The sequence below is a fragment of the Monodon monoceros genome, unplaced genomic scaffold, assembly GCF_005190385.1.
Source record: "Monodon monoceros isolate NGI ecotype Baffin Bay Population unplaced genomic scaffold, NGI_Narwhal_1 Super_Scaffold_4, whole genome shotgun sequence".
NCBI classification, from domain to species: domain Eukaryota; kingdom Metazoa; phylum Chordata; class Mammalia; order Artiodactyla; family Monodontidae; genus Monodon; species Monodon monoceros.
The window spans coordinates 53055264-53078645 of NW_021703781.1; the positions used below are offsets into that span (position 1 = coordinate 53055264).

At 45.2% G+C, this 23382-nt stretch overlaps 1 protein-coding gene across 3 annotated transcripts in view; it reads right to left on the reverse strand.

The window, feature by feature from the left end:
- Nucleotides 1-2519: 2519 nt before the first annotated feature.
- Nucleotides 2520-23382, reverse strand: part of HPSE2 (heparanase 2 (inactive)) — a 573943-nt gene continuing 553080 nt past the window's right edge. For all 3 annotated transcript variants that reach the window (XM_029201275.1, XM_029201274.1, XM_029201273.1), the window contains 2 exons: nt 22531-22677; nt 2520-3343 (listed from right to left, as the gene is read on the reverse strand). In XM_029201275.1, the coding sequence (XP_029057108.1) occupies nt 3178-3343; nt 22531-22677 (313 nt within the window). In that variant the 3' untranslated portion in view covers nt 2520-3177. The remainder of the gene's footprint in view (nt 3344-22530; nt 22678-23382) is intronic.

Genomic DNA, 23382 nt, shown 5'->3' on the forward strand with positions numbered 1-23382 from the left:
CCCAGCCTTAGGCTCAATGTAGCCCAGGTCTGGTGTTTTCAAGCTTGTCTCCAGCTGGAGATAATGCTAATATCCCACACTTGCAGCTTTTTCAGGGCACTGGAAGATTGAGACTTTCTCTTCAAATAACAATGAGCATTTGTTCTGAGCCTTTGTGATAAGAAAGGAGAAAGAAAATCATTCTTAGAGGCAGGGGGAGCAGAAAACCATCTCGACAAAAGGCACAAACTTCTCATTATACGTTATTATGCTTTCAAAGAAGCATTTGTGCAAGCACATTCTTTTGTTTAAAATAAAGTGGCTCTTAAGTCTTAAGACTATCTCGCCGTGTCTTGTTTTGGGAGGAAAAATCTGATGGGGGGAAGCTGGTTGATGAGCTCTTTTGTCCTGGGGCCCAGCCTGGCAAGCTGCTCCCCTGACATGCAGCGTGATGCTGAGTTTTGCCACAAGCTGTCTTTTGGGGGGAGTGTGGTAGGACAATCCCTTATAAGGGGGGATCCCTACTGATTTAGTAATTACCCCTCACCCCTAAATGAGAAAGCCAGGACAGATGCCCTGTACTAAAATCCTTACAGAATGTGATGTTATAGTGAGTTTCTCGGTATCCTTTGTACAATGCAAATACTTCTTCCATGAGGCGGCTGCAAAGTTAGAATTGCAGGACTCCAAAGATAAATTTCATTGATTCCCTTCCCTTTTTATTAATTAAAAAAGAAAAAAAACCCAAACCCAAAACTTAAACCTCTTAGGAGCAGTATTTAAGATATAAAGACAAAAGAAGCAGGGACTGCCTATATTCTGCAAGTCTAGAGGCTTAGTGAAGAGTCAACACTTATTTAGAGAAAGTGTGTCTGAATGGAGCTCCGGCAGTCCTGGCTGTACTGAATTAGCAGAACCTATGAAGAGGTGAAGAGGTGAGTCTGTGAATTGGGCAGCCGCTGAGCTGGGCGGTTAAATGAACAGGCTCTGGACTATTCTGATCTCAGCAACCCATTCCCCTGGATGACCCTGAGCAAGTTACAGACCCTCTCCAGGCCTCATAGGAAAAATGGAGCTAAGAATAGTAACTCCCCGAGGCGAGGCTATGTATGTAAAGCAAACTAGCCCAGGGCCAGCCTGAAGGGACCTCTGGTTACCCCCGTTATTATGAGGGGCCTGCAGCTGTACCAGTATATAGAAGAGACTTTGCTATCTGCTATCTGTACTATCTCTTTTCCCTTCTCTTCTTCACTTTCCTCTGCTGCTTCCCTGCCTTTCTACCCCCAGTCTTGGCACTTCCCTCTCTCCCAGATCTGAAGCGTCAGTGGAGAGGCCTGCTTCCGGTGAGACGAGGGGCCCCTCTGGGCAGCCTTGCGGGGATGTGCCAGGGTCTGGTCCTCTCTCTGCAGCTGCTTCCAGCCAGTCCTCAGTCTCCCCCTTTCCCACTTCACACCTCCTGGTGCTGTTCCTCCTCTACCCGATAATAAGCTTAGGTCAAAACTGACTCCACTCTCTTCCCGTCGTGTAAACTGAGCCTGTTGGTTTCCCTCTCCCAGATTCCCAGTTCTCCACGCTGAGTCCCTTCCTGCTCCCATCTAGTCTTCCTTATCACTCACTCTGCAGACCTGGCCCTGCTCCTAACTCCTCCTTAGGCAGTCTCCCTGGCCTCTGGCCTCAGCCACCTTGCCCCTCTCTTCCATTTCTATCCTGTCACATCAGCAGAAGTTGTATCTCTCTCTACTGGAACCCTGTGACATTGTCTAATATCTCCTCCTTAAAAAAAAAGCATCCTTTGTGTCATTCATCCTGCAAAAGAAAATCATATCCACAGAAAAGAAAGTCATTTCAGCTGCAGCTTGTTTGCAAAGACCCACACAAACCTCTTGAATCATACAGAAGGTCCTCATCGTGAACTTTACACTACTCCACTCCCCCCTGCCCAACTCGGGGGCCTCCCACCTCCCATTCCACAGTTTCCCCATCAGACCTCAGTCTCCAGATCCCCCTTCCCCAACGCGGCGAACTGAAAGCTTAGTTCTATGCTCAGATAAGCTGGTCTGGGAGAGCATGGACCTGGTCATCTTTCATGAGCACGTTAGATTTCTGCCTAGTACAAGACATTGAGAGCACTCAGATGCTGGGGAGGAAGCAGAAAGGTTAGATTCAGGTGTGTCTTACAGTTGTGATGAGCTTTGATTTATCCCTTGTTTTAAAATGGTTTTGGTCAACCAAACCATTAAGGACTTACCCTATCAAGCCCTTAATATTCTCTCAGAATTGAGGTAGGTCTAATTATTTGCTTTGTTCAGCCGAGGGACACGTGTGTGTGTGTTTGCGTGTGTGTCTGTGTTTGGTGGTTGGGTGTGCTTTCTCTTTGTACTAAAACTCTCTCCCTCGCAGCCACATGACAGATGACGACTGCTTTTTGTGCTGCCAAATACATTGCTGTCCACTCAGTGAACACTGTTACCTGACTTCCATTCCAACCCTGGGGGAATCTGGATTCACAGAGGAATAGAACCTTCTTACAAAATCTGGAGTATGACTGCAATTTTACTTTTGAAGCACCCGCTTCCCAGAGGAATAGCTAGTGATTGATGCCACTGTCAGAAACCCAGATGCACACACTCATACATGAGCCAGGAAATTACATTAACAGCTCGCCCAGCAGGCCAGCACTGACTCACCCACTTGCTCCCCTATGGGAGGAGAGGTGATACGAAACCCAGGGCAACAGCAGGGAACAAACAAAGGAAAGGAGTTAGGGGGGACTGGGCTCTCAAATGTCCACCGGGTTTTTTTCCTTCCTCATCTTCTGCCGAGGGCAGCAGCCACAGGCTAAGGTCTGCAGTTATTTTGCTACGTGACCAGGATTGTGGGGAGTTATTTCATTTGTCCTGGAAGTGCACTGTCAGCTTGTCCTCACGGTGCATGTACAAGGGTGCGTACAGCTCTACACACATACCTTCGTGCTTAGAGGCCTACATTTTCCTTTGGGGTAGAAGTGACCTACCTAGGCTAAGCTCATGCTAGGGTATTTGTCTCTTTGGAGAGCAAGTTAGTGTTGATTCCAGCAGGATGGGGCGGCAGAGACTGGTTTGTTGCTCAGAAGATGCCTGAAAAATACTGATACCATTAGGGCAGAAGAGTGGAAAGCAGTCCAGCAGGCCTGCTGGCGACTTGTGAGTGTGAGGGGGTTTATCGGTAGCGGCAGGCCAAAGCGTTGACATTCTTGACCACATAAAAGCCCATGGTGACTGGAGGGATGACCAATGTCCGGCCGGCCTGCAGGGGGCGGGGCTTCAGTTCTGGGAGGGTCCCATCGTCCACCATCACTAAGGGCTGGCCGTTCAGCTGCACTGACCTACAGTGAGGAAAAACAGCATGGGACTCGTTATTGCCTTGAAAGGAAGCCATCGCAGCAAAGCCTGGGCAGCCTCACATTGCCCCCGTCTGCTGACCGTGCCCGGCTGGCTATCACTGACTGATACTTACTCTGCCCAGGCTCTCAGCTGGGTGCTTTGATAACACACTCGAACATCCCAGCAATGCTCTGAGGAAGAAACTGTCCTTGCCCCGTTCTACCTAGAGTAAGTACTTAGATGACTTGCCCAAGGCTATACAGCTTGTAGTCCTGGGAGCCAGGATTTGAACACAGGTAGTCTAGTTCCAGAGACATATCATTTATTTTGACAAGTTAAATGTCTCTGAGGCAGAAGCTGAAAAGTGTCTCATGTCTATTTTTTTTGTCTTTAAATCATAATAGCAGCTCAGTTTGACTCTTTTCCACCTAAAGTGTGGAATGATGCATAGGCCTAAGGTGGCTTCAGAAATTCCTATTTAACTGGCATCTTTCATTAGTTTATTTGAGAGATGAGAGAACTGACATTGTGTCACTTGTCTAGGGCAGTTCTGGAGGAGGACAGAGACTTATGTAACAACCTTCCTTTCTCTAATCTGAGCATGAGTTTCCATATCTAATATTTAATGAATGTTTACATTTTAGAGACAAAAAGAAGTAGGTGATAAAGCAGGCATTTGTGATCTCAGTTCACCTGCGTTGCTTGCTTTTATCCTTCCTGTGTATCAGTCACTTTCAGCCCTGAGAAGGACTTAGAGAGCAAAGGGGAACAGCTCATCACCCATCCTAGGCCTGTGGTACAGAATCCAGACAGTCTCCCAGCTGTTTCTGACGGGGGAGTGACTCGGACAGCCAAGTACCCACTGAAGCTCAGTTTTATGGGTCAACAGAAAAGGCCAGAACCAGGCCACTAGCTGGAAATAAGGCTGTAAGTCACTTTGGAAAATCAGCATTACAGTGATGGCTATTTCTGGGCCTTGCCCAGCCTCCAGTGTGATAACATTGTAGTGGTATCATCTGAGCTGTGAAGAGAATAAACTGTTAGAAATTGATAAAGAGGTCTTGGTTTAGTGTTCCTTCTGTGCTATGAATGATAGGTTTAGAGAGAGATCATCAGACCCCTTGCTCAGTAGAGCCATGAACCCCCAGAGATAAGTGCAATGTAAATTGCTCCCAGGGGAGAGCTGGGCACAGAGACAGCTCCAGACCCGGCCCGACGTGGACCAGTTTGGGCCCAGTCCAGATCTGACAGGCCAGGGGGCAGCCCCCCTCTCTTGTTGGTATGACTGAGGAATGAATGAACAAGCAGGGGGCTCCTGGGTGGAGAGCCAGGCCTGCCTCTGGAAGATGTGGAGGTGTGAGAATTGAGATCTAAAGGTCAATGTTGACCTCACCAAACATGCAAGAACCTTCTGTGACCCTCTCTGGTGAATACAGCATACTCATTGGAGCGGAGGGCAGGGTGAGGAGAGGGGGTTCAGGTGCAAAAAAAGCCAGGACAGGTCTTCACAGTATATTTTATTATTTGGTTCTAGGTTGTGTGAATATCCAACAACCAGACATATGCACTATCAAATACTAGTTCAATAATACTAATTAATCTTTCCAAAGCATACTCAAATTGCTATCACTTGAAAACCTTCAGTGGTCCCTCCTATATATGGAGTTAGGTGCAAGCCCCCCCGCCCCGAGGAGTTAGGCAACACCCCCTTAGATTCAGATGATCCCAGAGTATTGCCATCTCTGGGTTCTAGGAAGTCAAAACAAAGTGTGAGAAGCAAGCCTTTTCATTTCCATACTAATAACGAGTAGTTATTCTGCAACAGGCTCCATTCTGATTTCCTTATTGGTTGGTTAAAAAGCTGACTCAGGTATGGTTGGAACCAGGGAGCATGATCAAGATTGTGGACTGGTCTCTAATTCCAGGAGCCGGCCACTAACTTCCTAGACGGCTCTGGCAAGTCTCTTTACCTCACTTCCCTCAGTTTTGCATCTGTGAGAATATAGGCTATATAGGATGTAGTACGAATGAAATGAAATAAAAAATGTGAAAGTGCTTTGAAAGCATAGTGAGCCATGTAAGTGGGAGATGGTGTTTTTTTTTGTTACTCTTTTCATTGTCATTCTGGGTAGGTAAACTTCTTGGTCCTTGTACTGTGGCACTGACGAGTTTCATGACTCCTTTCCTAAAGCCCTCTCTTCCCTTGGCTCCCATGGTAGCGTTCTCTCTCTCTCTTTCCCTCTCTCTCTCTCTCTGTCTCTCTCTCTCTTTCCCTCCATTTTCCTCCTTCATTTCTGCATGTTGTTTCCTTTTTGGGGGACTGTTCCCTTATAGCTGCCTCTCAGATGCTGGGGTTGCTGGTGCTTGGTCCTGGGACCTCTTTGCTTCCCACACTACATACTCCAGCTGGGTGCTGTTACCAACACCCAGGACTTTAATTGCTATCTGCATGTCGATGCTTCCCAAACCTGCATCTCAAGGCTGAATCCTTCTTCTAACTTATATCTCCACTTGGCTGTTCCACAGGAACTTTATAGTCACGTGTCCAAAGTCAAGATCTTCTCCTCAAACTCTGTCCTTTTCTCTGCCTTCTTATCTTTGGGCTAGTACCACCCTCTATAAGATTACCTAAGCCAGAAAGCTGTGGTCATCTGGGTCTTCTCCCTCAGGTCCCAGGTATGGAGTCGCTAAATCCAACCAATTCTATCTACCTTTAAATATTTTTCAGATCTGCTTCTTTCTCTCCCTTCACTGCTATTATTTTAGTTCAGAGTTTTTCCTGTGATCTATCTCCTTGCCCCTGGCCTTGCCTACCTCTCTTGTGCTGGCCACATTGCTGACAGAGCCATCTGCTGCTGTCCCTGCTTCAAACTCTCCAACAACGCCATCCCTTCCACCTTAATCCAGACGATGAAACCAAGCTCCGGCCACCTCCCCAGTCTCAGATGCTGCCAGTGCCCCTTCCTGCAGCGCTACCCGTGGATCACAGACCTCTGGGGGTGGGCTTGGGCTGAGTAGGCAGTCATTGTAAGGACATCATCAGTATATATACGCATGAACAGGTTGTTCCCAATGAAAAACAGTTAAATTTTGCCCATAAATGAGGTAGATCTTTCTGAAATGAAAATGTCAGTAGATCCTGGTGGGAATAAAATATACCAGTTCATTAAAAAAAAAAAAGTAAATATTTTTCAAATGTGAATGCCTGTAGACACTTGGGATTAATAAGACACAAGTTCATTTAAAACTGCTATAAAATTCCTAATAGATTTCTTGGGAGGAAGGGGGCATCATGTGCTTTTTTCAAGCAAGAGGTTCTTAAAGGGACAAGTACTAGTGTGGGAGGGCTATGACGTTTGTTGCCATTACAGAGGAACCTGGGAACCTGAGCGTACCTTTGGCCCAGCGTGGCCAGATTAAATGGCTTGCAGTTCCACTTTGGGTTGTTGTGTGTGGCGCTCCCTCCTCCTCCTCTGCGGGACTAACTGCCCTGGGGCCCTGCCGAGCCTGCTCTCGTGTTGCCCCCTCTGGGGAACCTTCTTTGACCCCTGGGTTAGGAGCCCCAACTCTGCACTCTCGTGTACCCAAAGCTTATAACCACCTCACTGAATTGCAGGGACTTACCCACTCTGCCCCTCGCTGGGCTGTGAGCTTGATGAGGAAGGGCACAGTGCCTTTCACCCCTAAATACTCGGTGCCGAACCAAGTGGCATAGAATTGGGATGGAATGTTTTCTGAACAAGTGAATGGACTTTTGAGGCTCTTTCACATTATTTCTGGTATTCCTGGACTGAGTTTCTCCAGCTCTAAAGAGGCTCCCTGGAGGTTTGCTGAGCGTCTTTACATATTTCATTAATGTACCAATTACTCTTGCTCTCAGTGGCCCTGGAGATGTTAGATAAGACCTGAATTATCGCTGATTCTCACAGTCACTCACTAGATAGCTTATCCCAACTGGACACGTGGCCGTTGATCATTGATAGCGTTTTTTCATCCTTAAAAAAGATCTATATGGCCACCTCTTAGCTAAGCCAACTTGAGTTAATTTTGTGAGACCTTAAGTCCTCATACAACCTTATTTACAAAGTTCCGTCACTGTAACGATGGACAGTGTGCTTTACCACCTCCATTCTAATTTTCCTGCTTAACATTTTTATTTTAATATTTATCCTATTACCCAGTTAAGTCATATCACACTAAATATTACAATTATCTTCCACTCTTATGCACTGAACAACTTGTAAGTTTACAAACATATGTTAATGATAAAAAATCACTGATTACTGAGCACTGTCTATGCAAAAGGCAGGATGCTGTGATTTATTCTATCACATTTAGTCCTCACAACTACCAACTGAGGCAGGTGTTAGCATCCCTACAGGTGAAGACATCAAAGTTTAGAGGGGTCTAAGATTCACCTAAGTCACATAGCTGGTAAGAGGTAGAGCTGAGATTTGCCCTGCAGCCCTTCACCATAGTCCTATTTGGCCTCCCTTGTGACTGCTAAAAGAGCCCTGTGAGGTACATAGGCAAGTATTATTATTATTATTTTTGTAACTTCACTATTGAGATGAGGTCAGAGAGGTTAGGTGGCCTGGGCAAGGTCACATAGCTAATAGGTGGCTAAGCTCTGTCTTGGATTCAGGCCTCCTGATACCTGTTTCTACTATTTCGTGTTGTTCCCCAATTCCAGATGGCACTCACTAGGATCATGTTTCTTTCTTTGAAAACCTTTCTTATCATATTTTCATCACATTCTGGGACCTCCTTCCTGGCCTGTGACATTTCAAACCAAATGCTAAATGATCCAGTCTATGTTGAGCTATTTCTCTTAATTCCCTAGTTGCTGAGGGCTTTTAAATTATCCAAATATTAGGACAACTGAGTTTTTATCACCATCTGTTTTTTCAAAGTCTGAATTGCTTTGTTCCTAAACTTGGTTTCTTTGCATGCTATTTGAAATGGGATTCATTGTCTCAATTTGGAGTCAAGCCCTCTGCTTCCCAGGTCTCTGTGGGATCCCCTTGGCTGGGTCACCCTCCTTCCCCCCCCACCTGTCTACAATCTCTGGTCTTCATGGCTTATTTTATGGTTCTTGCTAGCCATGGATACTGAAGCAAGCTTTCAGCTGTTCTGAGGTCTCAGGGAAGCAAGTCTAGTGAGCATGTTCTTTGCCAGTCTTGAAGAAACTTTGCTGGTCTCTGGCCTGACTCAGGCTGGTCTTTTGTGGGAGCAGAGGCAAGGGAAGCCTGCGTATTATCGGGAGCAGCCTGGGGAGCTAGTGTCTGGTTTCTGCTGGCATATTTAGGGCCTTGAATGGGACTTAGAGATAACTAGTTCCACCTCAGCCACTTTGAGAAAGTGATTTGCCTTCTGTGAGCTTGGGTTTCTCCATTTGTATGACAGACTAGATGAACCCTAAGATTCTTTCTGGCTCCCACATTTTTCAGGTTGGCTGCCCACAGCCTAATAGCTAGCCTGAAGCAGAGTTTAATGCCAAATTCAGAGTGATCCTGCACAGGTAGAAATCTGATCATGACATTCACCTGTCTAAATGCTCAGTAGCTTCCTGCTGATCCTAGAACATTCTCCAAAGTCCTTACAAGACCCCATGAGCGAGGCCATTTACCTCCGTCTGCAGCCCGTAGAGGCCCCTGTAGCTGCTGCCCATTGCTGCTCCCCACCACCTCCCACCTCCTTGCGTTCTGTGTTCCAGTCACAATCTCTCTACTCTCAGGGTTTTTGTACATGTTGTCACTCTTCCTGGAAGCTTCTCCGTATTCCATCCCTGCTTCCAGCCTCCTTTGCCCTGCTAACTCCTACCTGTCCTTCAGGTCAGGTGCCCGCAAAGCACTCCCTATCACCCAGTACTTCTCCTGTCTCTGCACTTGTCACAGCACTGGGATCGCTGACTGCTTGTCAGTCCCTCCCCTAGTCAGGAAGACCATGTGTCTGCCCTGCTCATCTCGTGCTCTCCTGTCCACTAACCCACATATAGCAGGTGCTCAGTAAAAGAAGGATGGGATATAAATACATGGGTAGACGAACTACAATCTGGAAGGAAAAGACACTGTGGTGGGAGGACAGAGACTTGAGTTAGAGTCCACATCTGAGCATGACGTGTGCAGACCTAGAAATGTCACAGTTGGCTCTGGTCTGGGTTTCTGGATTGTTAAATGAGAGAGAGGGAGGGAGGGAGGGAAAGCAGGAGTGGGGAGCAGAAGGGAGGGAGGAAGGAGGAGAGAAGGGAGAAGGTATAATAATCTGAGGAGTGTGGGGCGGGGAGGGTATCAGCTCCCTTTGCTGCTCAATAACCCGCACAACCTCCTGGCTTCGACTCTGGTGCCAGCGTGCTTCCCCGCGCGCCACTAGAGGTCCCCCTTGCTCTTCACAACGGTGCTGAGAGCCCGCGCGCCGGCTCCCCCGAAGCGGAGCCCCTGCCTCTGCCCCTCCAGCCTGCTCTCCGGTCCCGGCAAGGCCCGGAGACGTGCGCGGCCCTTGGCCTCCTGGAGCAACAAACCGCAGGATCACTCCAGTCCCGACAAAAACTTCGTTGCGGTGCACTCGGCACCGCCGCGCCCCCGCAATGTGGCTAATATTAAGGAACCGTCCGAGGCCGGGCTGCGATTCCTGCCGGGGGTGCGGCTTCCCGGCTGGCGTGCAGGGAAGGGGGGCGCAGGTGCGGGGCTGGCGGCAACGCGCGACTCAGCGCCTGGCTCTCCTGCCTGGGTCCCGGCGCCCCGCCCTCCCGCCAGCCGCACCTGTGTGCGCTTTACAGGCCCCCGAGGCCCAGTTGCCCGTGGAGGCCCCTCGCTGAGTTAGGAAGCTGGTGTGTGCAGCTGCCCTGCCCTTCTCCAGCTCAGGGGCAGGTTAGAGCCGGGAGGGAGGCCGGCCGGGTTTGAGGACGGAGGGACCTCGCTCAATTTCCCTGCTCCGGGAGAAGCTGTGCATCTGGAGTAGCTTAGAGAGGAGGTTCCTTTGAAATGGCCGTGAGTGATGCTACCCGCTGAGGAGGGCCGCTCGGAGGTGGCCGCAGCAGGCTAGTCCCCACTTGCCCAGCTGAAGCAAAAGCTGTAGGATGCTCATGACCCTCTCAGGGGAGCTCCTACTCCTGAGGGGTCATTGGGAGGATTACTTCCTCCCAAGCGTGTCCTGAAGCTTTCTCCTATGTGTTAGGGGATTGTTCTCCTGCTAGGCTAATTGTTCTCATTTCTAAATTTTCAGTGGCACGTGGTTCAGTGCCTTCTTGCGCATGATAGTAGTTCACATTAATGCTTGTCGGGTTCCACTCAGTCAGCCTCTCCAAGGGTTCTCATGTGGTTGGTTGGACACTCCAGTCCCTTACTCTGCTGTTGTTAAAGAGAGGAGACAAAGTGAAAAATGGAGGTGAACGCTTCCTTTTCCCCTTACCCCTTGAAAAGCCCGCATTATATATGAAGTTCCTGGCCACTTAGACAATTTGAGGCTGATAAGATCATTTGCCCTATGTCCTGTTCTTTGAGAGCATATTGAAATAATGAGGAGTTTCAATCTAGCTTCTGTATCACTGAACTAGGACTCCTTTATGCAAGCAGAGCTGGGGATTTTTAGGCAAGTTGTTAGGGATGTAAGCTTTTCCTGTTTGCAGTTAGGTTTGGGGGTCATGATTTGATCTGTGTTCTGTCCAAGTCTGTGTAATAATGGTTTATGCCATCATGGGATCCCACCATCTGCTTCTAGTGGTTTAAAATAACAGCACACTTGGCAAACAAGGTGAGAGCCCAGCTAAGGAACCTGGATTTACACTGATATTGTTAACTTCCAACAGAGGAGGCAGTCATCTGGGGGCACTCTGGGAAGACAGTTTGATTCTGTGACCATCTCAAAGCTCCATGTCATAGGCATATCACACTCAAACCACAATAGGAACCAGCTATTAAAATCATGGAGACTTTACCATGTGGTTAACCCTGTCCCCTCCCATTGTAAAGACTTGGTGCCATGATCACCGACATTCACAAATGGTATGAAAGGGGCATTATTCATAGTCCTACTGTTCTTTGTGTTGTACAAATTCAATTATAACAGATGTAATCCTTACCCACTATGATAGAAAACACAGAAATATGCAAATGTGTGGTCAGAGGCACTATAATTAACACATTACACAAGGGGAGAGAGAGAAAGAAAATCAAACTTCATGGCCTGGATTTCAAGGCCTTCTGCATTCTGGCACTAATATATTTTTATGGCCTCTCCCCTCACCTCATAAAGCATCCTCTATTCCAGTCATGTGAGACGATATGCTTTGGCCCCAAACAAAATGGCCCTTGAACTTTCGTACTTCTAAACCTTTAGTAAGCTCATTCCATTGCCTGGACTAGCCTTCCCTCCAGCATTTCCTAGATGTATGGCTCATCCTTACAGCTCCTGCTCAATGGTCCTCAGCCCTGAGGATTTCCCAGATTCCCAGGTTAGAATTCAACTCTCCCTTCCTTATGCATGCATCCTCCTATATTTACCCTCTGTGGTCGGTCTTGTCTTAAAGTATCCTGTGTGGGGAGGGACCAGGTTTCCCCAGTCCTAATTGTGTGGAGCTGGAAGGGGCAGTAGAGGATCAGAAGCATTCTCTTTATTACAGGCAGTCTGCAGGTGAGATCAAGAGAGTCAGGTAAAAGGGCAGACGTGTGTGTGCACAGACAGGTTTTCCATATGTGAGGGTATGAAATAGAGACCATTAGTCATGCCCAAAATGAGTTCCATTACTGTAAGGTCACGGCTTCCTGGAAACCTATTCAAATATGTTAAACCAAAGGGATAAATAGCTCAGTGTGATCAGATTTTGACAGTGTTCCTATAGCATCAGGTGCACTGGTGTACCCTCAAAAGGGAAAAATAAGATGTCCCGGTGGCACAGTTTCTGCTCCAGGGTCCACAGATGTCAGAGTGCAAAGAGTGTGGTGACTCTGAGTTGTTCTAGAGAAGGTGAGTGGGGAGGAGGATAGGCTGTCAAGCGACTGCTGGTGTTTGGCAGCTGGTCCACAGCTTGGAGCTCCAACCCCTTGTCTGAATGAACCACATCCTGTTGTGGGTTCCCGATGCTTGGCAGCCAAAGAAATACTGATTCAAGGCCCTGGACCTGCTATAGGGATGAGGTGGATTAGGACTTTTCAGTTCCCTGAGGCTTATGTTTGTCCATCACCTAAACCACAGCCTCTGGAGGATGTGGAGAAAGGAGAAGACAAGGATAATTTCTTCTCTGCCCACCAGAACTGCCTATGTATTCTGCTTCCCTGCCCCTCAGTTTAGAATCAACTGCGCAGAAACGTGTTAGCTTTACTCTAAAGTGCTCATTTACCAGGATTTCATCTGGGTCACCTGGAACAGAACGGAAATCTCTGCTTGCAACGAGGGTCCCCAAGTGAGTGGAGCTGGGGTGGGGACACCACAGTATTGATGGACAGCTATGCAGAGAGATTCCAGCTGCTGCGAGCGATCTGGAAGAAAATGTATTCTAGAGCTGAGAGCAAATGAAATCTCTCAGAAAGTAACAGTGAAAATGCTGGATTCCTAAACATCTTGGTTTAAGATGTCAAGTCACTGTAAAATATAAAAGCATTTTATAATCCTCTAATCTGCACAGAGATCTGTACATTACTAATCTGGGAGTTAAAACAAAACAAACAGTAAAACCTTTGGGAACCGTACACATCTTTCCACTTAGTCATAGAGAACTCCCAGGGGCTCCTGGCATGTTCGCACCTTTGGCAAAATGGCTTAGTGCCTGAATGAAGAATAGAATCTGGGTGAAATCAGAGATGCAAATCAGCTGGAATCTTGTTCCAGCATTTTCTAGAGGGACAATAGTTCTCAACTTTGGCCACATATTTGAATCACCTGGGGAGCTTTAAAAAATACTGGTTTCTGGGTCCCAGTCCAGAGACTGATTTAATTGGTCTGGGGTGCGGCTTGGGCACTGGGGCTTTTAAAGGCCCCCAGGTAATTCAAAGTTCAGCCATGGTTGATCAACACGGAGCTGATGACGAAAGAGTGGGAGTATGTTGGTAGCTGGGGCAGGGGTCGGGGATCAAATAGTTTTCTAACCATTACGTTCTAAATTTCTTTTGAATAAACAGGTCTTTTCTTACTCTTTTGGAGTACCATGTAAGAGGCCACGTTTTTTAAACTAAAAAAACCGTGAACTTTTCAAAGGCAAATTTTTTGTTGAATAGTGTAGAGTGAGCACTGCTATTTCTGCAGAACTGCTGCATTTAATGTTTTCCCTGTAGTGAGTACTCTGGTGAGATGGATGAGCTCCTCAATATGTACCAGGGAAGTGTGTGCGTGGCACTTCACAGCAGGAATTCAGAACCAAATCCAATGGAGCATCTGCACAGATAAAAAACTCTGTATTTCTTTAGCACTGAGAAGGAAAAGTGTGCTTTTCTTGAAAAGCAAGGTCGCTAAAGTCATTTAGATTCCTCTCAGGTCTTGGGCTGTGTCACAGAGAGCTCCCCACAAAGAGCAGTTCAAGCTCTCTTCAGGCAGAAGGCACTAAGGGGGTTAAATATATCATTCAGTACCCTCACTATATTTTCCAGATATGTATATAATTAGTTACTTAGATAATGCTGTATGCATTGCTTATAGCTACTATCTCTTTAGGAGCCACCAAAAACCCTCAAATGAGCACAAGGGTGAAAAGAATCCAAACTCCTCTAAGTCTTGTTGAGTAAGCGTACATTGAGTAAAAATTGGAAGGCTTATTTCTCTACACTTTTACTTCTCCTTATTTTTTCTACAGACTGACTCTGAGCCTTAAGTATAAGAATTCTTATAAATACATATAGTCATATATATTTATACTTTCACAGCATCTATTTCAGACTTTCTGAACTGGAACACTAACTTGAACTTTGCTGGTTAGAAGTACCACCTTCCTGTTCACCTTCAACCATTTCGTAAATCTCCCCAATCCCAGGCATCTCTCTTGCCTCTCCTTGCTCCCAGCCTCTGCATCTCCTCTGTCCCTCTGAGGGGCTCTGAGTGGCCTTTCAAAAGGCCTGCAGGTGATGTGGTTACATGTGCAACAGCAGGGCCTTTACCTCCAGGAAAAAGAGGTCTCCATCATCTTTTTTTCTGACATTTTAAAACTGGCACCTGAAGCCCTGCAGAGGTTAACAGGTTTCCTCACACACTCTCAGCTTAAAAAGCACTATTGATGTTCCTTAGCTCTTACAGAACATCAAAGCAAATTCCAAACGCATTAAAGTAATGAATATAACAAATGAAACAAAAAAGAAACTAGAAGAAAATAAAGATGTATATTTATCTGATTTCAGGAATATAAGTAGATAACCATATAAATGGAAAGAAGGAACCACAAAGCAAAAGGTAGATTTAACTGTATAAAAAGGGAACACTTCTGTATGTCAAGATAACACCCTAAAAATGAAATAGTTGGAAAAATAGCAAATAAAACGCCGAGGAAAATATTTCAACACATATGATAGGTAGCAAAGGGGAAATTGCCTTATATTAGAAAAAACTTACAAATCATTAATAAAGTGGATAACAGCCCAATAGAAAAATAAACAGAGGGGATGTAGAAAATTCACAAAAGCAATAAAATGCTAATAGATGCAAAAATTTCAACCTCACTAATACTTAAAGAATACAACTTAACATAATAATACTGTTATTCATTATGAAGTTGGAAAAGATTTTAAAATATTACTGCTCTGTGTTGGTGAGGTAAATTGTAATAACAAAATGTTCCCATTTCCTACTCCTTCTCAGACCTCCACAACTAAGCTTGTCTGAGGTAAGAAAATTGAACAGTTAATCATATGAGATAAGTTTATATAACTCAATGGACTCCAAGGTGAACAGACGGTGAGTGATCAGGGAACCTGCTATTTGAGGAATGGCTGAAGAAGCTGAGCGTGTTTAGATTGGAGGCTAGAACTCTAAGGGAACACATATTGGAAAATTGTTACAAGGATGGTATAGATTTACTCTGCTTAATTTTTCTAAAGCAAGGATAGAAATGGGAAGGAAACACCCTTTGGCCACAAGTAAGGAGGATCTTTCCTGCAATAAGACCTGTCTAGTCCTAAAGTGGGCCAACTCATGAGATGAAGAGTCTTATCAAACAGAAGCTGACGGGCTTTTTGTCAGGGATGTTATAGAAGAAACTTCTTGATCTCTAAGAGTACTTCCAAAATTTTCCTCTATAAAGTCATCTTTTAATAATTTCAGAACTTTTATAGAGTGGTTTATTTTAAGAAGAAACTAATTTAAATGATCCCAGACAAGTGAGGATAATGGAAACCTGCAGGGAGTACATCTGGTCGACCAGAGTTCAAAAACTCCAAGTACCAACTAATATAAGCAGTATAGAACTTGAACACTTAGATGTCTTGAATCTGCTGAGATATATGGAGTAATGGCCCCTTCAGTCCCAGAAGACAGGTCTTCAGGTTTTGTTTCTGAGTGAGAATTCTTGGTATAGAATTCTTAAGGTTAAGGTTTTTCCTAAAGCTCCTTTTACCAGATCTGTCCATGTCCCAAAATAAATGTGATGCTTCCCGATATCTGTGGTGGGTCAGGTGGTGGCCAGTTCAGACCTCAGAACTTTTCATACTAGCCAAGCTCTGAATCTGGAGATGAAGTATCATAATGTGGTCTGTTCCAACAGGGACATGAAGATATTTTTAAAGTCTTAGCACCTGGGAGTTACGTCAGTATTTTCAGAACCTCTCTGTTTGGCTAACATCAAATGACACCTCTCTAAAGGCATGCAGTTAGATGCCAATGTTTTCCTTTGATATAGGATTTAATGAGGCTGAAATCAAAGCAAAAGTTATATCCCAGAGAGATGGAAAAAATAAGCAGTACGTAGAAAAAAGAAGAAAAAGATGTTCATTTCTTCACAGAACAGGCAATAAGATTCTTGGTTCATAGGAGGCTTGAAATTCTTTCAGCTAAAACATGGCAGCTGAAGGAGAGGCTCATACAGATAAGAAATTTAAACATTTAGTATGAAACCTATTAGCCCCAAAGCAGAAATATTCTGCACCTCTCTCATGGCACCACCCACAGTCTGCTTCCTGTTTGTTTTTTTTGCTTCTAATAATAGAGATGAACTTTTTGAGGGCAGAGACCTCAGAATCCCTTTCCCCTCCAAACATCCCTATTAAATAGCTCTTGAAGGTCAGGTGATGACGTGGCCTGGCAATCAAGAGACATTCTGATCTGAAACATCACATTAAACTTTATGTTCAGACTTTTTTCCTAATTTGTCTACTCGTGTTTCCCGAGTTCTTATTAATTATGGGACCACAATTCATTAAGAATTTAGCCAGATTAATTGCCACTGAAAGTCAGAGTGATGAAGAGGAAGAGTTATGTCTGGCACAAAGCAGGATCTCAATCAAAGTTGATGAATGGATAAAGATACATACTCTCCAGTTTCCCTGGGAATCCTCCCCTGACAGCATCTTTCCCTCTGAGGGTGGGCTCCATTAGGTTTAGGGGATCTGGCAGTGTCTGTGTGCATGGGGTCAGAATATAAAATGCTGAGATTGATTTTTAGAGACCTCAAGTTAAACCAACTTACAGGCACTCCTGGTATTTAATAATCATTTTGTTTGAGAAGAGCATAGAAGAAACAGAAGGGAATTCCCTGATTTTGCTGAGAAAATTTCCCTAAAATTCTGTGATTGGGAAATGGACTCTTAGAAGCAGCTCAAAGAAGAACTTTTACAGAGGATCTGAAATTAGGACTTGTGAAGAAAAGTTAATGGAAAAGGGATGAGTTAGCCTAAAGGAGAGAAAACTGGTGGGTCACCTAATACTTTTCAAATATATTCATAATGTATCATGAATACATAATACATTGTATTCTTAAGCCTAAGATGAAATGAACTCAGTATCATGACAGAGCTCGGCTATATATAATGTATATTTTTCAATATCATTATAATTTTACATTACTGGACTCTTAGGGTAGCACAGTGTTGAAGAAAGTGCAGTGGACTCGGGGTCAGGAGAACTGGATGATAGGTACTTTCTAGATCTGTCACTTAATAGTTGTGTGACTTTTTTTTTTTTTTGCGGCATGTGGGCCTCTCACTGTTGTGGCCTCTCCCGTTGCGGAGCACAGGCTCTGGACGCGCAGGCTCAGCGGCCATGGCCCACGGGCCTAGCTGCTCCACGGCATGTGGGATCTTCCCGGACCGGAGCACGAACCCGTGGCCCCCTGCATCGGCAGGCAGACTCTCAACCACTGCGCCACCAGGGAAGCCCAAGTTGTGTGACTCTTGAATGAGTCACTTAGTGCCCTAAAATTCAGTTTCTTCAACTCTAAAATGCTTCATGGTGCTGTTTATTATATATAAAGTCCCAGCCACAGGCACGGTCTGCCCCAGTGTTCCTATAAAATTAAATGTTCAGACAGGATTGAAACTGTCGGCACTCCTTCCCTAGAGGTCTTTAGATATAGAGCATCTTCTGGTCCAGATGTCCTAGCTACAGACTGTCTGAGGGCAGGGGAGTGAACCAGACCACCTCAAAGCATTATTCCACCCCAGGGTTCTTAGCATCAGTGCATCAGAATAGAAGAGCCAGTGTGATGAAAGTTGTTTCCTTCTTTTCCAATTTTTGGATCATTTTCTCTCCAAATGGAATTGAATATGACACATAGGGCAGAATGCTGGGATCTGGTGAAACACCTGCTCCTGGTTTGACTTTCCCCTACAAAGTGAGTCTTCCTGTTTTTTGATGTAAATTGCCTTGCTTGACCCAACTTTATGTTGCTTTTCTGTTTGCTGAAAGACATTGGAGATATTTATGTCTTGGGTAGAGATGATTCCCTAAAGGACAATGTTCATTGATTTGTGATCACATGAGGCATTGGGCAGATTCTCTCGTAGATGGTAGAGCTGCCCCAAAGGTGCTCTTAGATTTACCTAGAAGGGGAAATATTACTGTCTTAGGTGTGAATGGTTAGTGTTTCCCCCAGAAAGGTGAGAAAGCAGTGAAAATGACAGGGGAGGGACCTACAGCTGGAGATTTTTTGGAAGAGAACTAGCCTGGTATAACTACCACTTTCTCTTGTAGCACCAGTTTCTTTGTGTGTCTTTTTGGTGGCTTGAAGAAGCTACTTTTCTGGTGACCATAGAGACAATAGGCTCCAAAAGTGAAGTGGGTGTGGGGGGACGGAAATGGAAGAGACTAATAGAATTTTAGAGTTTGATGGGAAGCAGTAATCTTTCACCTCAACCTCCCACTGAGTAAGGAATCTTAGAGCACCTCTGAGGTGGCCATGGCCACTCATTCCTTGATTAATAGTCTACCTCCTGAGAAAGCCTGTCCTGTCCTCAGTTAAGCCAGGCATGCCTTTGGAAAATGAGCTCGTTTTGTGGTGAAATCTTTCTCTTTTAAATTGTAGTCCCTGTTTTTCTGTCATTTTAGAGGATCCTGGGCCAAATCTGTTTTCTTTCACTTAGCAGCCCTTTGAATATCTGAAGAAAGTCCTCACAACTTACCTTATTTTTCTTGTCTAAATTAAATCTCCCTATTTTCTTCAGCCATCTTTGAAGAATATATATTCCAGACACAGAATACCCTTCTCTGGTACACACTGCAGTTTTCTAAAAGTTTCCCTTCTTCTGTCCCATAGGGTATAGGGCACCCACCTTTTGTCTGGTTCCCAGAGTGAGAACCATCTCTTACATAAAGAGTTGAGACTTGAGTGGCGGGTCTTACAACTGGTTCACTCACTGATATCAGAAACAGGAACCTTCACTGTGGACCTGGATGTCTGGACTATGCCTGACGAGTGGCCTCAAAGGTGCATCCTGTACAATACCTAACATCCCTGAGCCCCAAGTTCACATGCAGCTACCCTTTCAGAGATCTGAACTATTTCCAACCCTGATGGCAATTCTAAGAGAAGGAGAATTACCCCATGTTCTCTACTCATCAAAAAAGTTTGCTGGTATCTCCCTAATCTTAAAACCCCAGGCCAAAAGGCCCAACTGGTGGCTTGAATGGCACACTGATCTGCTTTATAGCCTCTTCCTGGTCCCTAAAGACAGAAGCAGTTACAGGTTCCCAGAGCTTTCCATCCTCTTCTGAACTGACACGGCTTCAGGCTACAGCAAGGAATTAGCAGGCACAGAACATAGAATCTGGCCCCAGAGGTTTATAAGAGAGAGAAGGAGACACCAAAGGCTGAAATCACTTCCTAGCATTTCCTTTCATCCTTTCCTGCAGAGTCTGCTGCACCAAAACCACACTCTTCCTGTGAGACCCCCATCCCAGAACCACGGAGGGCTCCTGCTCTTATGAGCAGTTACTGAGCAGGAGAGTGGGATGTACCACCTGAACGTGTGCACGGCAGTCCCTGTCCGGCAGCTTATAGTCAGAGATGGCTCAGCACGTTCTCTCTAGAACGAGAGAGGTGTTAAATTAGTAGGAGTTCACAGGAAGAGGAACAGGCTTGGAGAAGTGAGTGAAGGGCCCAGAGTTCCACAGTGAAGTACTGGCAGGAATAGGGCTGGAATCCAGTTCTGTTGACTTCTAATCCAAAACTCTCTTTAATACAATATATGTAAAATCATATGTGTGTGTCTGTATTTATACTTCTATATGGATGTGCATGCATGGATGTGTGAAATTTTCATTTGTAGAAGGCTTCATTTCACCCATATGCTCTAATTTGATTCTCACAATAACCCCACTTGACAGGTAAGGGAGCTGAGGTCACACAGGTAATGGTAGCCTGGATTCATATCCAGGCTTTCGGGTTCCAGCTCCCTCTTCTAATTGCATAACATTGCTATTTGATTTCAGTGGGTGTTACCAAATTCCTCTTCAGGACCCCTGTGGAATGAAATTCTCTTTTTCCCTGTCCTTCTCTGACGTTGTCAACAAAGCCAGAACATAGCTCCTCACCAAGATGGTGACAAGGTTAGATGCACGAGAGCATAATTGGAAATGCGGCATATCCGTAAGCCAGTGAGAGTCACTTCAGTCACTCTAAAGAGCACGTATAAGCAGGACAGGGGCCAAGGTGTGGCCAGGTTCAAACATCAGAGCTGTGATCCTGGAGGCAGGGACACAGAGTTGGGTAAACAGGGTTAGAGGCCTGTGCCCTTGGCTGATGGAGAAACAAGCTCATAAAATGGTGCCACCCTGGACCATCATTTCCGCATGTTTCATGGTTTTGCATTTATGCAGTTCTTATGTCTTTTTATCATAATCTTAACAGATGTCTTATCCACACATTATCTTAAAAGTCTGAGAAGATGCCACTTTTGAAGAACATTCTTAGAGCAGTTGTTTCCCTCTTCGTCCCCAACTGGCTAGAGTTCTGAGTTGAGGAAGAGGAAGGCAATGGGCATTTACTGAGCGTTTACTAGGTATCAGGAACTTTACATAGATGACTTCATTTACTTCTCTTCACAGGAGAAGTTTTATAGTTGAAGAAACTGAGGCTCATAGAGATGATGTAACTTGCCTCAGGACACAGCCAGCAAGTGGTAGAGCTGGGATTTGACACCTCAGCCTGTTAGACTAAGGCATTTGGTCGGTTCCTTCCACGTGGTACACGTGGTCTTCCTGACATTGGGCAGGCTCAGCTCCTAATATCTTGGGTTCTAGAGGACCCTGAACTGTCACAATCACTGTTGAGGAGTCAGCCCCTCTGCCAGACGTGACCTTGTGAGTCACTACTGAATGGCAGTGGGAGACTTAAACATACGGGCCTGAGAAGATCAGACCAGGGTGAGAATTTTAGAGCCGGGAGGGGCCTCACCAAGTATATAGCAGCTCTTGAATTTTGCAGATGAGAAAACTGAGGCCTAGGGCTTAGGATGAAAGGATCTGCCCAGGTTACTTAGTGAACCAGAACCGAGTCTCCTGCCTAGAATGAAGACCAGGAGGTCAGCACACCAGTCATGAACTACTGGGAAATGGAGAGAGGGGATAAAATGCTCACGGGAGTTCTGCTGGGATAGATAGGACTGCGGGGAAAGAAAAGTGGGAGCAATGTACTTATAGCCAGAAAAAAGAGCCAGTATGTGAACCAAGACTGAATACAGATCTAGCGTGGGCTAAAGAGGCTCAATAAGTGACTTCCCAGATTGTGTTTTGTTCCCATTGCATACAGTTGGAAACCAAATGCAAGCCACCAAGGTTGCTGTGAAACAGCAAACAATTATAGCGCAAATAGTTGTGGGCAGCTGTGGGAACACAAGCCACCTGCTCCAAGTTTATAGCTTTGTTAAACTTGGTAAACATTAAAAAAGGAATGGGAGCGCTCCCAGTCTGTACAGTATCCCATACCCTTCCTGGGAGGGCTTCCTCCAGGATGCGGTGGCCTAGAGCTACTTTCTGTGTTGCCAAAGTCTCTAGAAGAGACTGAGGGAGGTAGAGTATCACAGAATCATACACTTACAGAGTTTGAAGAGACTACAGAGCCCCCAGAATATAATTTCTCTCTTAATGTTCAGATAAGGAAACTGCATTCCAGAGAGGTGATGTGCCCAAAACTATAAAGTTAGGGGCAGAACTGACTCTTTTTTTTATTCTTACAGTGATTTTATTTATTTCTCCAGGGTTTTATTTACATTTATTTTTTATTAAATTAAAAATTAATCCAAATTAACCCCAAATTAAATCTTTTAATTAAATCCAAATTTTTAATTCATTAGCACTGACTCCTGATCTCTGAACTTCTGATCCTTTGTTCAGTGCTCCTTCCTTTAAGCCCCACAAGGTTTGTAGATGGAGACAAACAGGGAGTTACAGCACTACAGAATGTTACAGCTGGAATGGATGTGGTTCTTAACTACAACTGTTTTTAGTTGTCACATGACTGGGGGTGCTATTAGCATTTAGTGGGTAGGGACCAAGGATTCTAAATAGCTTAAAATGTGATCATCCTGCATAATGAAGAATCCTGCGGTCCAGAATCCAAGAGTGTCCTTGTTGAGATATATTTTGTCCATCGTTTGACTTTATGGTTGGGGACTCTAAGCCTAGAGACAGGGAGGGGCTTGACCAGGGTCCTAAAGGGAGTAAGCAGTCCCTGAGTGAATTAGCAGCAGCCTTGGTGCCCTCAGCAAAGTGGCACTCCAGCTCCCCACACACCCAGCTCCTGCTGCGCTCGCTCCTAAGCTACTTCCGGGTCGGCACTTACTTGGACTTCAGGCCCTCCTGTCCATAGGGCTGCAGTAGGTACTGGTGCACAAGCTTGTCCCTGAGAGTCCCGGCCAGTTTAATTTTCTTTCTTGATCGGTGCAAGTTGATGATAAAAAGTGTAATGGACCCTCGAACATAGTTGTGGCTGATATCCAGAGAGACAGAGAGAGAGAGAGAGACAGAGGGAAAGATGGAAACACAGTGGTCTGTTAGATGCTTCTAGATCATTTACAGGCTGCATGAAACAGGACTACCCCAGGAAAGGGCACTTATTTTATGGTTCTTGGCCATCCTAGCCTTTCAAAGACAGGAAGGCCTTGTTACTGTGGTGTCCTGCAAAGAAGATACCCACTTCCCACCACACCCCTTTTGTTTTTGTTTAAATGTATTGCAATAATTTTAGAAAACAAAATATCTTTTCCTGAATACGGAAGTAAAATATGCTGATTGGAAAAATATAGAGAAACACAAAGAAGAAAAAGAAAAATCCCCCATAATCCAAGTGTCTTAAGATATGATAACATTTTGGTAGATACCCTTCCACTATTTTTTAGTTTATTAATTCAACAAATATTTACTGAGTTCTTTGACACATACATATATACATTTCTCAGTTTTTACATAATTGGGATCACATTGTTCATCAGCTTTTTAGTCCGTGAACATCTTAAACATGCTGCCATGTTATTGTTATTATATAGTCTTTTTTTTTTTTTTTTCAGTATGCGGGCCTCTCACTGCTGTGGCCTCTCCCATTGCGGAGCACAGGCTCCAGACGCGCAGGCTCAGTGGCCATGGCCCACGGGCCTAGCCGCTCCGCGGCACGTGGGATCTTCCCAGACCAGGGCAC